Here is a 14864-nt window from a genome sequence, read left to right on the forward strand (position 1 = left end):
TTATATATAAAGGAAAACAGACTTCCAAGAGCAGTCTCCGCAGTCATGAGACGGTGGTAAAACTCTTCTGAAGAACTAAGACAAAATGATCTTTGACGTGAGGTAAGGATTTAGTCTCATTTTTTTCCCTCCCATACTCACATCCAGTTGTCCCATAGGGAAAGATTCCGTAACTCCTGTCTCCTTTATTTTGTTCCTATGATCTGTTTATCTTTTCTCTTGTTGATTCCACACTGATTTATTATAAAACTGTCAGTCTTGTTATGCAACAGAGCATTTTCTCCCATCCTGTTTTGCTAGTGTCTTCACTATCTCACCCATTACATTTCACATGTATTTTAAAAAAAGCTTAACAACCGCAGGATAAAAAACTGGCAGAATTAAATTGAACTTAAGTCAATTTAGAGAAAATGGACATCTAATAAAATGTATTTTTTACTGAGTCACTGTAAAAAATGGATGGAAGTTAAATTCTCAGCAAGCAATAAACTGAAGCAATACATGCTAAGGAAGACACTGATAAAACCCATATTGTAGCGCTATCAACACAGAAGGCAGCCAACACTGGCTCCTAATCACTAAATTGAAGGTGACTTCTCTAGGAAAAGACAAAGGCAGGCATTAAAAAAAATGCACCTTTTGCTGATGTTGACACAAAAATTCTCATTTCTGCATCACTTTATTTTTTTTAAAGATTTTATTTACTTGACAGGTAGAGTTACAGTGAGATGGAGAGACAGAGACAAAGGTCTTCCATCCACTGGTTCATTCCCCAGTTGGCCTCAATGGCCAGAGCTGAGTGGATCCGAAGCCAGGAGCTTCTTGTGGGTCTCCCACGTGGGTGCAGGGGCCCAAGCGCTTGGGCCATCTTCTGCTTTCCCAGGCCATAGCAGAGAGTTGGATCTGAAGAGGAGCAGCTGGGACTTGAACCGGTGCCTGTGTGGGATGCTGGCACTGCAGGCAGCAGCTTTACACGCCACACCACAGCACCAGCGCCAGTGAATTTTTCAAGTGTCGCAGAAGGGCCAGTACTGTGGCGCAGTAGGTTAATCCTCCACCTGCAGCGCCGGCATTTCATACGGGCATTTCATACCCACATGGAGACCCTGAGGAGGCTCCTGGCTCTTGGCTTTGGATTGGCGCAGCTCCAGCCATTGCGTTCAATTGGGGAGTGAACCAGCAGATGGAAGACCTCTCTCTCTCTCTCTGTGTAACTCTTGACTTGCAAATTAATAAATAAATTTAAAATATATATATATATATATACACACACACACACCAATATGGGGTGGGTATTTGGTCTAATAGTGAGATTCTAGGTAAGAAGCCCATGTCCCATATCAAGAGTACTTAGGGCCGGCGCCGCGGCTCACTAGGCTAATCCTCTGCCTTGCGGCGCCGGCACACCAGGTTCTAGTCCCAGTCGGGGCACTGGATCCTGTCCCGGTTGCCCCTCTTCCAGGCCAGCTCTCTGCTGTGGCCTGGGAGTGCAGTGGAGGATGGCCCACGTCCTTGGGCCCTGCACCCGTATGGGAGATCAGGGGAGGTCCCTGGCACCTGGCTTCGGATCAGTGTAATGCGCCGGCCGCGGCAGCCATTGGAGGGTGAACCAATGGCAAAGGAAGACCTTTCTCTCTGTCTCTCTCTTTCTCTCACTGTCCACTCTGGCTGCCTGTCCAAAAAAAAAAAAAAAAAAGAGTACTTAGGAGGAGCCGGCACTGTGGCATAGCGGGTAAAGCTTCCACATGCAGTGCCGGCATCCCAAATTAGCGCTGGCTCATGTCCTGGCTGCTCCACTTCTGATCAAGCTCTCTGCTATGGCCTGGGAAAGCAGAAGATGGCCCAAGTCCTTGGGCTCCTGTACCCGCATGGGAGACCCTGAAGAAGCTCCTGGCTCCTGGCTTCAGATCAGCTCAGCTCTGGCCATTGTGGCCATTTGGGGAGTGACCCAGTGGATGGAAGACCTCTCCCTCTCTCTGTGTAACTCTTTCAAATAAATAAATCTTATAAAAAAAAAAAAAAAAAAAAGAGTACTTAGGATCCATACCTGGTTCTCACTCCCGACCCCAGCTTCCTGCTAATGTGGACTGTGGGAAGTAGTGAAGACAGCTCAAGTGATAGTGTTCCTGCCACTCCCATGCGAGACCTGGATTGAATTTCCAGCTCCAGGCTGCCGGCTAGCCCAACTCCAGCTTTTGCAGGCATTGAGAGAGTAAACTCTCTGTCTCTCAAAATATCTTTATATCTACGCATATATACACATACATTCACACCAGATGTAAGTCAATGAAACTTCTGAAGCACAACTTTTCTGAGTAGAAAATATCTCAAGGTGCCGGGGTTGTGGCACAGAAGGTTAGGCCTCTGCCCAAAACGCCAGCATCCATATGGGCACTGATTCAAGACTTGGCCGCTCCTTGTTAGTGCACCCAAGAAAGTAGGGAAGACAGCCCAAACACTTGGTCCTCTCCAAACACATAGGAGACCCAGGAGCAGCTCTGGGCTCCTGGCTTCAGCCTGGCCCAGTCCCAGCTGTTGCAGTCATTTGGGGAATAAACTAAGGGATTGAAGATCTCTCTGTCTCTCCTCCTCTCTCTGTAACTCTGCTTTTCAAATGAAAAAAAAAAAAAGAGAGAGAGAGAGAGAATATGTCAGACCTATTTTCAGACTCAGTGCCTCTCCTTCCCTCCTCCTGAAACACTCAACCTCAGCCACATCAGCATGGTGTCCTGGCCTCTCTCTCTGGTCTCTGTCCAGGTGTCACCTTGGGAAGACGTTCTCTGGACTTCCTATCTGAAACGGCAACCACTCCTCTTGGCACTCTCTATCCCCTTCTTCTCTGGCTTATTTTCCTCTTAGCACTTCCTACCATCTAGTTTGTTATTTTTCTGTCTGACTTCTCTTAGTTATTTTTGTTTTTATTCTTTTGAGTCTTTATTTAAAAACAGTTTTTATTATTTATTTATTTATTTATTTTGAAAGGCAAAGGGTCAGAGAGAGAGTGCAAGATGGAGAAAAGAAAGATATCCCATCCACTGATTCACTCTCCAAATGCTTACAACAGCTGGGGTTCGGCCAGGCAGAAGCCAGGAGCCAGGACTCCATCTGGGTCTCCCATGTGCAGGCAGGGGTCCGAGCATGTGAGCTCTCATCTGCTGCCTCCCAGGATGCGTAAGCAAAAAGCTGCATTGGAAGCAGAGGAGACAGGACTCTAACCAGCACTCCGGTAAGGCGTGTGAGCATCCCAAGCAGCAGCTTCACCTGCTGCACCACAATACCCACCCCTGAGCTAGTTTTCTGATTACCCCCATGATATGCTATGCTCCAGGAGGGCAGAGACCATCTGCGAAGCTCTCTGCTGCATCGCCAGTGCAAAATGGGCCCGGCATCTAACTAAGCACTCCAACAACAACTGCTGAATGAACTTCCTGTCAGAACAAGCACAAGGAAACTGCAGAAATGAGAACTAGTGTTCCACATCAGCTATTATGCGACAGCCCCCGCTCTGCACAGTCCTACAGACAAATCCATGAAATTTCAACAACTTACTGAATGCTAAGAGGGCCATCATGTATTTTATTTCAAAACATATTAGAAACCCAGGTCAACTTATCTTTTTGCTCTATGCTTATACAAGTCCCACCCATTTATTTAACAAGTTTATAACATTTTTGTACTTGTTATTAGCTCCCTGCAATGTTTTCTTGGTGCTTCTGGCACTAAGTAGGAAAAATGTACTGTTTCCATCTGTTCTCTCCCACTAACTTCTATAGCAAAAAAGGTTTCCAAAAACACTACTCTTGAAAACACAAGTCAGGCTATATTTACCACGTGAAAGGTCTGCTTTCCCCTTTTAGGAATTTAACTTCATTTTAAAGCAGGATCTTTTATCCATGCTCTAAGTAGATTTATCACAGGATAAACTAATTTTTATTTACTTTCCCATAAAAACTTAGTTTCCCTAAACTTAACTAGCTAATGCATCCTTCAGTTTTCACTAACACGGTCCAAAGAGATCATGAACCCGTTTTCTGATGGCCTCTAAGTCCAGGACCACGCATGCAACACCTGCCTCTTTTCACAGGAAGTGAACATAATGGTTACACAACCAAATATGTGGCTTGGAGCAGCAATCTTACAGTTTATCTGTAAATCATGGGAACCATACCAAACGTTTCTAGGACCACTTGTCTAACCAATAAACTTCTACCATGCTAAAAACAAAAAGACCATTTGTCGTCATACCATCCGCCAGCTCTGATGGCAAAAATGACAACATAAATACGCATCTCTAGGATCACACAGCTATTAACCGGCCAAGTACAGGACAAATCTTTGTATATACATTCGTATTGCCAAGAATTCCAAGAAATCCACAGCAGTCACCGTTTTAAAGAACCATCCCTCTCCCTACATCTTTCACTACCCCAACCTGCAGAGCTAGGTGACTGTGATGAGAGTCCTTCTCGTATTTCCTACTCACACAGATATACCGATTTGTTTCCAAACTCTAATACTCTAACTGTAAACTTAGTGTTCTCTCTGAAACAGAAATTTTATTTTATACTCTCCTTGTGTTTCTCCACGAACCTAAGTCTTGCATTCTGTACATAATGGGTGCTTAAAAAATGAGTTCCCAATTGTGGACTTTGTGTCCAGTAAATACATTTTCTTTGAAAGAATTTTATTTATTCATTTGAAGGGCAGAGTTACAGAGAGAGAGGGAGAGACAGAGAGATCCTCCATCCACTGATTCACTCCCCAAATGGCTGCAATGGCAGGAGCTGAGCCAATCTGAAGCCAGTAGCCAAGAGATTCTTCCAGATTCTTCCAGATCTCCAGATCAGAAGAGCACAAACTGGTGCCCCAGTTACAAGGTTCTTAAAAGACAGTAAAACAGTGATCAGTGAGATACATGTGCTAAAAGAGAACCGGGGGCCAATGCTGTGGTGCAGTGGGTTAAGCCACCACTTAACCAGTTCCAGTCCTGGCTGCTCCGCTTCCAATCCAGCTCCCTGCTAATGCTCCTGAGAAAACAACAGAAGATGTCCAAAGTGCGTGGGTCCCAGCCACCCATGTGGGAGACCCGTATGGAGTTCCCAGCTCTTGGCTTCAGCCTGGCCCACCCTGGCCACTGTGAGCATTTGGGGAGTGAACTAGTGGATGAAGATCTCTCTCTAACTCTGTCTTCAAGTACATAATTAAACAAACAAACAAACAATACAACTGCACAGTTAGTAAAGGGGTCATCAACATCATCACAATTCAGTCACCCCTGAATCTGCCAAAAAAGCCATAGACTGGGGCAGGCATTGGGCCCACTGCCACCCACATGAGAGACCCCTAGGAAGCTCCTGTTTTCAGCCTGGCCCAGACCTGGTCATTACAGCCATTTGGGGATGAACCAGCAGATGGAAGATCTGTCTCTCCTCTTTCTGTGGCTCTTTCAAATAAATAAGTAAACCTTAAGGAGCCGGCGCTGTGGCACAGTGGGTAAAGCCACCACCTGCAGTGCTGGCATCCCATATGGGCACTGGTTCACGCCCTGGCTGCTCCACTTCCAATCCAGCTCTCTGCTATGGCCTGGGAAAGCAGTAGAAGATGGCCCAATTCCTTGGGCCCCTGCACCCATGTGGGAGACCTGGAGGAAGTTCCTGGCTCCTGGCTTTGGATCAGTGCAGCTCTAGCCGTTGCAGCCAACTGGGGAGTGAACTAGCAGATGGAAGACCTCTCTTTCTCTGCCTCTCCTTCTCTCTCTGTGTAACTGACTTCCAAATAAAAATAAATCTTTAAAAAAAGAAAACTTAAAAAAAGAAGAAAAGCCATAAGCTACAAATACTGATTAAATTGGTGAATTAGATTACAAGTCCATGCTTGGTGCCAGGCGCACCATAGTCAAACACCGTCCCCACCAGTACCTACAACACATCCAGACCTGAGGCAGCGGGAGTGCAGGACAGAGACTCCTCAGGACCCAGTGCCACAGAAGAGCTCTCACTACACCTCATCAGTACAAGTACGGACAGAAGTCCTTTTTCCATAACACTTTCAAAAGAATAACTAGAGATTGTTCAAGCCAGTCAGTAAAAGCACTCTGAGAAACAGAACACTTCTCTTTTAAAATGATGCTGGATTTTTTGGGGTGGGGAAAGAGTCCAAATGTGAATGTTTTAATTATCTTCCACCACAATTAAGAATGATTTTCAAGTGCTGTTTGGGTGAGGCATTCAGACCATATTCTAGAAACTGGAAGCAAAGTATCCACTCCGGAACACAGCATGTTAACATCAGCGCGGCTCCAGCACACCGAGGTGCAAAGAACGCAAGGCTCACCTCGAAGTTGTACTTTCTCATCTGGTTGAAGTGCCGGCAGTACAGGTACAGCATGCCGATGCTGCTGCCCACCGCGATGTAGTCCCCGTTGGTGTCGAGGGCTGTGAGGTAGACCACGACTGAACGGAAGCCCTTCTGGATCTTGGTGGGAATGGCATTGAGGAGAGAGTACAATGGGCAGAATTCTCGGAATATAACAGGTTCTGATACCGATGCCATGGCCAAGGTTTCCACAGGCGAGCTTCAGGCCGGAAATGGAATGTCTGTCATCTAAGGAAACCTGGGGGCTACAGAACAAAGCACTGTAATTCTTCCAATACATCAGTCACCCCAGAAAGTGGTGTTTAATAATGGAACAAGGGGCAGGCCCTTAGCCTAGTAGTCAAGGCACTGGTTAAGACACCCACGTCCATATCAAGAGTACCTGGGTTTGAGTCCCAGCTCTGGCTCCTGACTCCAGCTTCCTGCTAGCGCTGCAGACGCTGGGAGGCAATGGGGATGGCTCAAGTGAGCGGGTTTCTGTTACCTACCCTGGTGGGCATCTGGAGAGTGAACTAGCAGATGGGAGCGCTATCTCTCAAATAAATTAAATTTTAAAATAGTGAGGACATGTAAATTTTAGAGGGCTAAAAATTGAAGCCACAGGGAATGGCACTGTGATATAGCCAGTTAAGTCACTACTTACAATACTGACATCTCAAATCTGAATGCCGGTTTGAGTTCCAGCTACTCCACTTCTGATCCAACTTCCAGGTAATACAACTGGGAAGGCAGTTAGATGACCCAAATACTGGGATCTTTGCCATCCATGTTGAAGACAACACTTGGCTTCAGCTTGGCTCAGACTTGGCTGTTGCAACCATTTGGATGTAAAATTTATTCCAGAGGTTGATGCTGTGGTGCAGCAGGTTAAGCCATTGCCCACAGTGCCAACATCCAATAAGGGCAATGGTTTGGGTCCTGGCTGCTCCACTTCCGATCCAGCTCCCTGCTAATATGCCTGGGAAAGCAGTGGAGGATGGCTCAAGTCTTTGGGCCCCTGTGCTCACATGGGAGACCTGGAGGAGGCTCCTGGCTCTTAGCTTCAATGTGGTCCAGCCCTGGCTGTTGAGGCCATTTTGGGAATGCGCTAATGGATGGAAGATCCCTCTCTCTGTCTCTCCTTCTCTCTCTCACTCTGCCTTTTAAGTAAATAAATGGATCCTTAAAAGAAAAAAAAGGCCGGCGCCGTGGCTCAACAGGCTAATCCTCCGCCTTGCGGCGCCGGCACACCGGGTTCTAGTCCCGGTCAGGGCACCGATCCTGTCCCGGTTGCCCCTCTTCCAGGCCAGCTCTCTGCTGTGGCTAGGGAGTGCAGTGGAGGATGGCCCAAGTCCTTGGGCCCTGCACCCCATGGGAGACCAGGAGAAGCACCTGGCTCCTGCCATCGGAACAGTGCGGTGCGCCGGCCGCAGCGCGCTACCGCGGCGGCCATTGGAGGGTGAACCAACGGCAAAAGGAAGACCTTTCTCTCTCTCTCTCTCTCTGTCCACTCTGCCTGTCAAAAAAAAAAAAAAAAGACTTATTTCTCCTCTTTCCCTCTCTCTCCCTAATTCTGCCTCTCAACTAAATAATAAATGTATTTAAAAATTACAGCCACAGTTTAATTAAACAGAAAGTAAATCAGGTGTCATTAAGATCACTTGAAATCTTAATTCAAAATGCACTTCAATATGTGCTAAGCCTATACTTCCTATTGTAGGCAATATAACGGAGGGGTGAAAAGAATATAAAAAACAGTTATTGCTTACAGGTAGCTTATGACCTAGCCAGGGAGGCAGATGAAACCATGAAGAAACACAAAACCACAAGTAATTAGGTACTAGTCCAGGGGTCCCACAGAGAAGAGGGAGAGATCAGTACAGATTAAAGTAAGAATAGAGAAGGTGAACTACGAGGTCCACCAGGTTTGACAGGAATAGAAAACTGAGGCCGGCACCATGGCTTAACAGGATAATCCTCCGCCTTGCGGTGCTGGCACACCGGGTTCTAGCCCCGGTTGGGGCGCCGGATTCTATCCCGGTTGCCCCTCTTCCAGGCCAGCTCTCTGCTATGGCCCGGGAGTGCAGTGGAGGATGGCCCAAGTGCTTGGGCCCTGCACCCCATGGGAGACCAGGAGAAGCACCTGGCTCCTGCCTTCGGATCAGCACAATGCGCCGGCCGCAGCGGCCATTGGAGGGTGAACCAACGGCAAAAAGGAAGACCTTTCTCTCTCTCTCTCTCTCTCACTATCCACTCTGCCTGTCAAAAAAGAAAAAAAAAAAAAAAGAAGAAGAAAACCGAAACAGAAAAGACCTCTACTAGGAGAAGTGTGACTCCATCCCAGGTACAGAAATATGCTTGCTGGGGGCCAGTGCTGTGTCACAGTGGGTAAAGCTGCTGCCTGCAGGGCCAACATCCCATATGGGCGCCAGTTCAAGTCCCAGCTGCTCTTCTTCCAATCCAGTTCTGTTATAGCTGCTTCTGGCTCCTGGCTTCACATCAGCTCAGCTCTGGCTGTTGCAGCCATTTAGGGAGAGAACCAGTGGATGGAAGACCTCTCTCTCTGGCTCTATCTCTCTCTGTAAATCTTTCAAATAAATAAAATAAATCTTAAAAAAAAAAGGGGGGGGGTAGCACTGTGGCGCAGGGGGTTAACGCTCTGGCATGAAGTGCCGGTCTCCCATATGGGTGCCAGTTCAAGACCCAGATGCTCCACTTCCGATCCAGCTCTCTGCTATGGCCTGGGAGAACAGTAGAAGATGGCCCACGTGCTTGGGCCCCTGAACCCGTGTGTGGGACCCAGAGGAAGCTCCTGGCTCCTGGCTTGGGACTGGCACAGCTCCAGCTGTTGTGGTCACTTGGGAAGTGAACCAGTGGGTGGAAGACCTCTCTCTCTCTCTGTCTCTGCCTCTCCTCTCTCTGTAACTCTGATTTTCAAATAAATAAATAAATAAATCTTTAAAGAAAAAAAGAAAAAAAAAACTGCAGAAAACATGTTGTATGGATAAACCAAAATTTTCTTAATCAAAATGTTTGAATTTCACCATCACAAACAACATCACCACATCTCTACGGGTAATCTTGGTACATATTTCAAGAGGTGAAAATGTTGAAATTTTTTAAAGTATTGCCAAATTTCCTTCCAGCATGGTTACACTGATGTATGCCTCAAATGTGGTTTTTCAAAGGACACTGACAAGCCGGAAAGTCCCAGCAACAGAGGAGACGGCAAAGCCCAGTTTGGGAGCCTGGTGCCCAGGAGGCCCCAAGTGGACCGGGAGAATCCACGCTGTCCCCTAGGCGGGAGTCTCCGGTAAGCTGGGCACCAGGCCCTCCTGCCCCTCCCACTGCTCACCGGGAGCAAATGTGTGCGGGGTGGGCAGAGGCAGAGACGGCAGCCACTGGCTCACCGGCCTGTGCTAGGTTCCTGCTAAGACGTCCTCCTCCCAGCCCACGTGCTCCACAATGCCCTGGACTCGGTCTCAGACCGACTATCCTAAAACTGACCCTCCTTCCACTGTGGAGAAGTAGGCAGTGGAATGGCTGGTGATGCTGGAGTAACCGATGGTGCCCAGAACTCCCTACGGAAAAACCAATTAACCTTTCTGGATCTGTATTTCCTATCTGAAAATGGGATTAGTGAAATCTTAATCACAGATGTACACATAGAGTAAACGAACATTTCACTTTATATATTTTTATCACCTATACAGGTATCACCCCTGGCCATGCTGTCCAAGCCAGAAAAGGAGCCTTTTCCCCAATTTCTTCTGTCCTCTCCACTCAATCACTGCCTGTCCTCTTTACTCCCCAGTACATCTTCCTTGCACCCCGATGCCTCTCCCCCAGCTCAAGCCACCCACACCTCTCACCTGGAGCTCTCCCTGGTGCCAGCTCCCTGCCTGTCCCCCAGTCCCCTCTCAGGCACGGGCAAAACAGGCATTTTTCTAATGTGCAGAGCTGACCTCATCCCTCCCCTGCCTCACACCCCTCAACAGTTCCATCTTCCTCGGGACAAAGCCCAAGAGTGTCTCATAAGAGCCTCGGGGACCCGGCCTCCGCCCGTCCTAGCAGCCCCAGGGTCTCTAGCTCTGATGAACTGCTTCTAACTACACCTTCAGCCTCTCACCTCCTGGTCTCCACACTCTACTCCTTGCCTCTGGAAGGCATTTATCTATGTTTCCTCTTGCTCTAACGATACCACAGACTGAATGAAGGGTCATTTGGCTCATGATTCAGAGGCTGCATCTGGTGACCTCCTCGTTGCTGTGGGGACTCCACAGAGTTCCAAGGTGGGGAAGAGACGGCTTGCTAGCTTGGGTCTTTTTATTCTGTTTATGAAGTCACTAATGCAACCATGGGGGCTGCACCCTCACAACCGCGTCTAATCCTAATTACCTCCCGGGGCCCCACCTCCAACTGGCACTAACATAGCACTGGGGCATCCTGGGGACACACCTGAACCCCAGCAGCACCTCCTCATCTGCTTTAGCCGGTGGGGTCTCCCAGCAAGCAAGCGGAAGCACCAAGCACTTCTCAAGTGTCAGCCAGTGTTATTTGTTCCTTTAAAAGTCTTTTTCTTCAATATAGCCCTGTCAAATGATCACATTTGGCTTTCAGAAATTCATTTGCTTGATACAGTACTATTCACTGACAGCTCTATAATCTCTATACAGCAGGGGCTTTGAGACTGCAGTCAGCAGAAGGCAGCCAGGATTTGCTCAAAACTGCATCTGCACAGCCGGCACCCTCTTCTGGCTGTGTGTGTTCATTTGTGGTGATTTAGGAAGCTTTAGTGGGTATGATGGAGGCTCAGAAACCCTAGGACCATGTCCGTGGCACAATCAGCAATAATACTGCCCCCAAAACTTCAAAATGTCTTAGAAGGAAGCACAGGGAACACCTGGCCAAGCTCCAGGAGGAATTAAAAACTGTCACAACTTGGCCGGCGCCATGGCTTAACACGCTAATCCTCCGCCTTGCGGCGCCGGCACGCCGGGTTCTAGTCCCGGTCGGGGCGCCGGATTCTGTCCCAGTTGCCCCTCTTCCAGGCCAGCTCTCTGCTGTGGCCCGGGAGTGCAGTGGAGGATGGCCCAAGTGCTTGGGCCCTGCACCCACATGGGAGACCAGGAGAAGCACCTGGCTCCTGGCTTCAGATCAGCACAGTGCGCCGGCCGCAGCGGCCATTGGAGGGTGAACCAACGGCAAAAAGGAAGACCTTTCTCTCTGTCTCTCTCTCTCTCACTATCCACTCTGCCTGTCAAAAAAAAAAAAAAAGACCTTTCTCTCTGTCTCTCTCTCACTTCTAACTCTATCTGTCAAATAAAAAAAAATAAAATAAGAACTGTCACAATTCTTTATCAGGTGACAGTAAGACCAAACTGTAACCAAACGTGTTCAAGCTGGAATCCTAGCATTCCTCCTTCACCCGTCTCCTTCACCTCATTCCTTCAACCGTGCCAGACCCACCGCACACCTTCCGGGGCCTCCTCACCAATCCAACCACAACGCCTGAGTGGAAGCCACCCTCTCTCATCTGCAGCACTGTCCTGTGTTTCCATACTGGCCCTGAGACTCACGCCTGTACATGGAGCCAGGATGAGCTCTCTGATTTCATGAAAAGCAAAAACTCGTCACGTGATAGGGGCCGGCATAGTGGTAGAGTGGAAAAAGCTGCCACCTGTGAGACTGGCATCCCATATGGGTGCAGGTTCAAGTCCTGGCTGCTCCACTTCCAATCTAGCTCCTTGCTAATGGCCTGGGAAAGCAGCAGACAGCCCAAGTGTCTGGGCCCCCACACCTACATGAGAGATCCAGAAAAAGCTGCTAGCTTCAGGCTGACCCAGCCCTAGCCATTGGGACTATTTGGAGGAAGGAAACAGCAGATGGAAGATCTCTGTCTCTCTGCTCTCTCTCTCTCTCTCTCTGTAACTGTGCTTTTTAATAAATAAAAACAAGGGGCCAGTGCTGTGACTCACTGGGTTAATCCTCCGCCTGCAGCATCAGCACCCCATATGGGCGCCGGGTTCTAGTCCCGGTTGCTCCTCTTCCAGTCCGGCTCTCTGCTGTGGCCTGGGAGGGCAGTGGTGGATGGCCCAAGTGCTTGGGCCCTGCACCCCATGGGAGACCAGGAGGAAGCACCTGGCTCCTGGCTTCAGATCGGCGCAGCGCTGGCTGTGGTGGCCATTTTGGGGGTGAACCAACAGAAGGAAGACCTTTCTCTCTGTCTCTCTCTCTCACTGTCTATAACTCTGCCAAATAAAAATAAATAAATATAATAAAAACAAATCTTTAAAAAGTCAAAAGATAACCCACAAATGGGAGAAAATATTTGCTCATCATATATCTGATAAGAGAATTCTATCCAGAATATATAAAGGACTATCTTATAATCTAATAATAAGGAGCCAGCATTGTGGTATAGCAGATAAAGCCTCCACCTACAATGTTGTCATCCTAAATAGGTGCTGGTTTGTGAACTGGTTGCTCCACTTCCGATCCAGCTCCCTGCTAATGGCTTGGAAAAAGCAGCAGAAGACGGCCTAAGTGCTTGAGGCCCTGCTACCAACATGGAGGACCTGAAGAAGCTCCTGGCTTGGGCCAGGCCCAGTCCTGCCATTGTAGTCATCTAGGGAGTGAACCAGTAGATGGAAGATAGCTCTCTCTCTCTCTAACTCTGACTTTCAAACAAATAAATAAATCTTCAAACAAAATAAAATCCAATAATAAAAAATGATTTTAAAATAGGCAAATGGGGGACTGTGCTGCGGCATAATGGGTGATGCCAGCATCCCATATGAACACTGGTTCAAGTTCTGTCTGTCCCACTTCTGACCCAGCTCCCTGCTAAAGCACCTGAGAGGGCAGTGGAAGGTGACCCAAGTGCTTGGGCCCCTGCACCACATGGGAGGCCTGGAAGAAGCTCCTGGCTCCTGATCGGCCCAGCTCTGGCTGTGTGGCCATTTGGGAATTGATCGAGCAGATGGAATCTCTCTCTCTCTCTCTCTCTCTCTCTCTCTCTCTCTCTCTTTCTGTCTCTCCTTCTTTCTCTGCAACTCTGCCTTTCAAATAAATGAATAAATCTTAAAAATACATAAAAATAAAATAAAATAGGCAAAAAGAGCCGCTGTTGTGGTATAGCAGGTTAAGCTTCTGCCTGTAAGGCCAATATCCCATACAGGTGTTGGTTCTACCTGGCTGCTCCACTCCTGATCCAGCTTCCTGTTAATGCAATCTGCAAGGCAGCAGATAGTGGCTCAAGTGCTTGAGCCCCTCTCACCCACAGGGGAGACCCAGATGCTTCAGTCTGGTACCAGCTGCTGCAATCACTTGGGGAGTGAACCAGCAGAAAGAAGATCCAGGTCTAAGCTCCTCCCTCCACATTTACCCCCTGCCTTTCAAGTAGATGAAAATAAATAAATGTTCAAAAGCTACAGTACACGGCTGTGACTTCTCCTGTAAGTCATGAGGCTTTCTCCCCCCACTGGTCCCATCAATACTCCAAACCTAAGAGGTGGCAGCCTCCACTGCTAACTGGCAATGCCTACCGCCACCTTCACAGGCAACTTTCCTGGGCCCGGACTAACGCAGTCGAAGTCATCCACTTTGTTTTGTTTTTGTTTTTGTTTTTGACAGGCAGAGTTAGACAGTGAGAGAGACAGAGAAAAAGGTCTTCCTTCCACGGGCACACTCCCCAAATGGCTGCTATGGGTGCTGTGCGGAACCAAAGCCAGGAGCCAGGTGCTTCCTCCTGGTCTCCCATGCGGGTGCAGGGCCCAAGCACCTGGGCCATCCTCCACTGCCCTCCCGGGCCACAGCAGAGAGCTGGACTGGAAGAGGAGCAACCGGGACAGAATCTGGTGCCCCAACCAGGACTAGATCCTGAGGTGCCGGCGCCTCAGGCGGAGGATTAGTCTAGTGAGCCGTGGCGCCGGCCCTAAGTCATCCAATTTCAGCACAATGATCCTAACAAACTGACAGCACTAATGGATTACGGATTCTCTCCAAAACCTCTGGGAAGCCAGCACTGGCATCCTGGCTGTGCAGTCTATGTTTAAAGTCTGGCTACAGCATCTACTAATTAAGTGGCAAATTCTTACAGCAGAATACAAGAGCCGAGGGGATCGCTTACCTTCCAGATGGAACTGTGTCACTTCTCTACCCCTCCTCACTAGCCAGCCAGGGCTCACAACCCCAACACAAGCATGGAAACGGGGCATTTCTAGCTCCGCCCCGGGCCACTTTCCCACCCACACGCTCTGCTCTGGCCACCGCTCCCTGAACACAGGCGGGCTAGGTGTCTCTTGAGAGCAGAGTCCCTGTCGGCCCTCCCTGCTGCCCGCCCACAGCCTGCAGGAAGGGGCTCTCCCCCAGGAAGCCGCCTGGTCCCCTGCTGCTTTCACACAGCAACCACACAGCACCAGCACCACTGTCTGCTTTGGTCAGTGGACTGTGTCCACTGGTCAATACACTTGTGGCTTCCAACCACAAGTAAGATGCAATCAGTGCTC

At 48.7% G+C, this 14864-nt stretch overlaps 1 protein-coding gene across 10 annotated transcripts in view; it reads right to left on the bottom strand.

Annotated features, from left to right (window-relative positions):
- The window catches only part of TECPR2 (tectonin beta-propeller repeat containing 2), a 118078-nt gene that overhangs the window by 101879 nt on the left and 1335 nt on the right, over positions 1 to 14864 (bottom strand). For 9 of the 10 annotated variants that reach the window (XM_062181162.1, XM_062181170.1, XM_062181166.1 and 6 more), the window contains exon 2: positions 6334 to 6620. In XM_062181162.1, the coding sequence (XP_062037146.1) occupies positions 6334 to 6552 (219 nt within the window). In that variant the 5' untranslated portion in view covers positions 6553 to 6620. Of the gene's footprint in view, positions 1 to 6333; positions 6621 to 12332; positions 12353 to 14864 lie in introns of those variants that run through there. The other variant, XM_062181163.1, reaches the window with a different exon arrangement.

The sequence above is a fragment of the Lepus europaeus genome, chromosome 22 (assembly GCF_033115175.1).
Source record: "Lepus europaeus isolate LE1 chromosome 22, mLepTim1.pri, whole genome shotgun sequence".
Taxonomy (NCBI): Eukaryota; Metazoa; Chordata; class Mammalia; order Lagomorpha; family Leporidae; genus Lepus; species Lepus europaeus.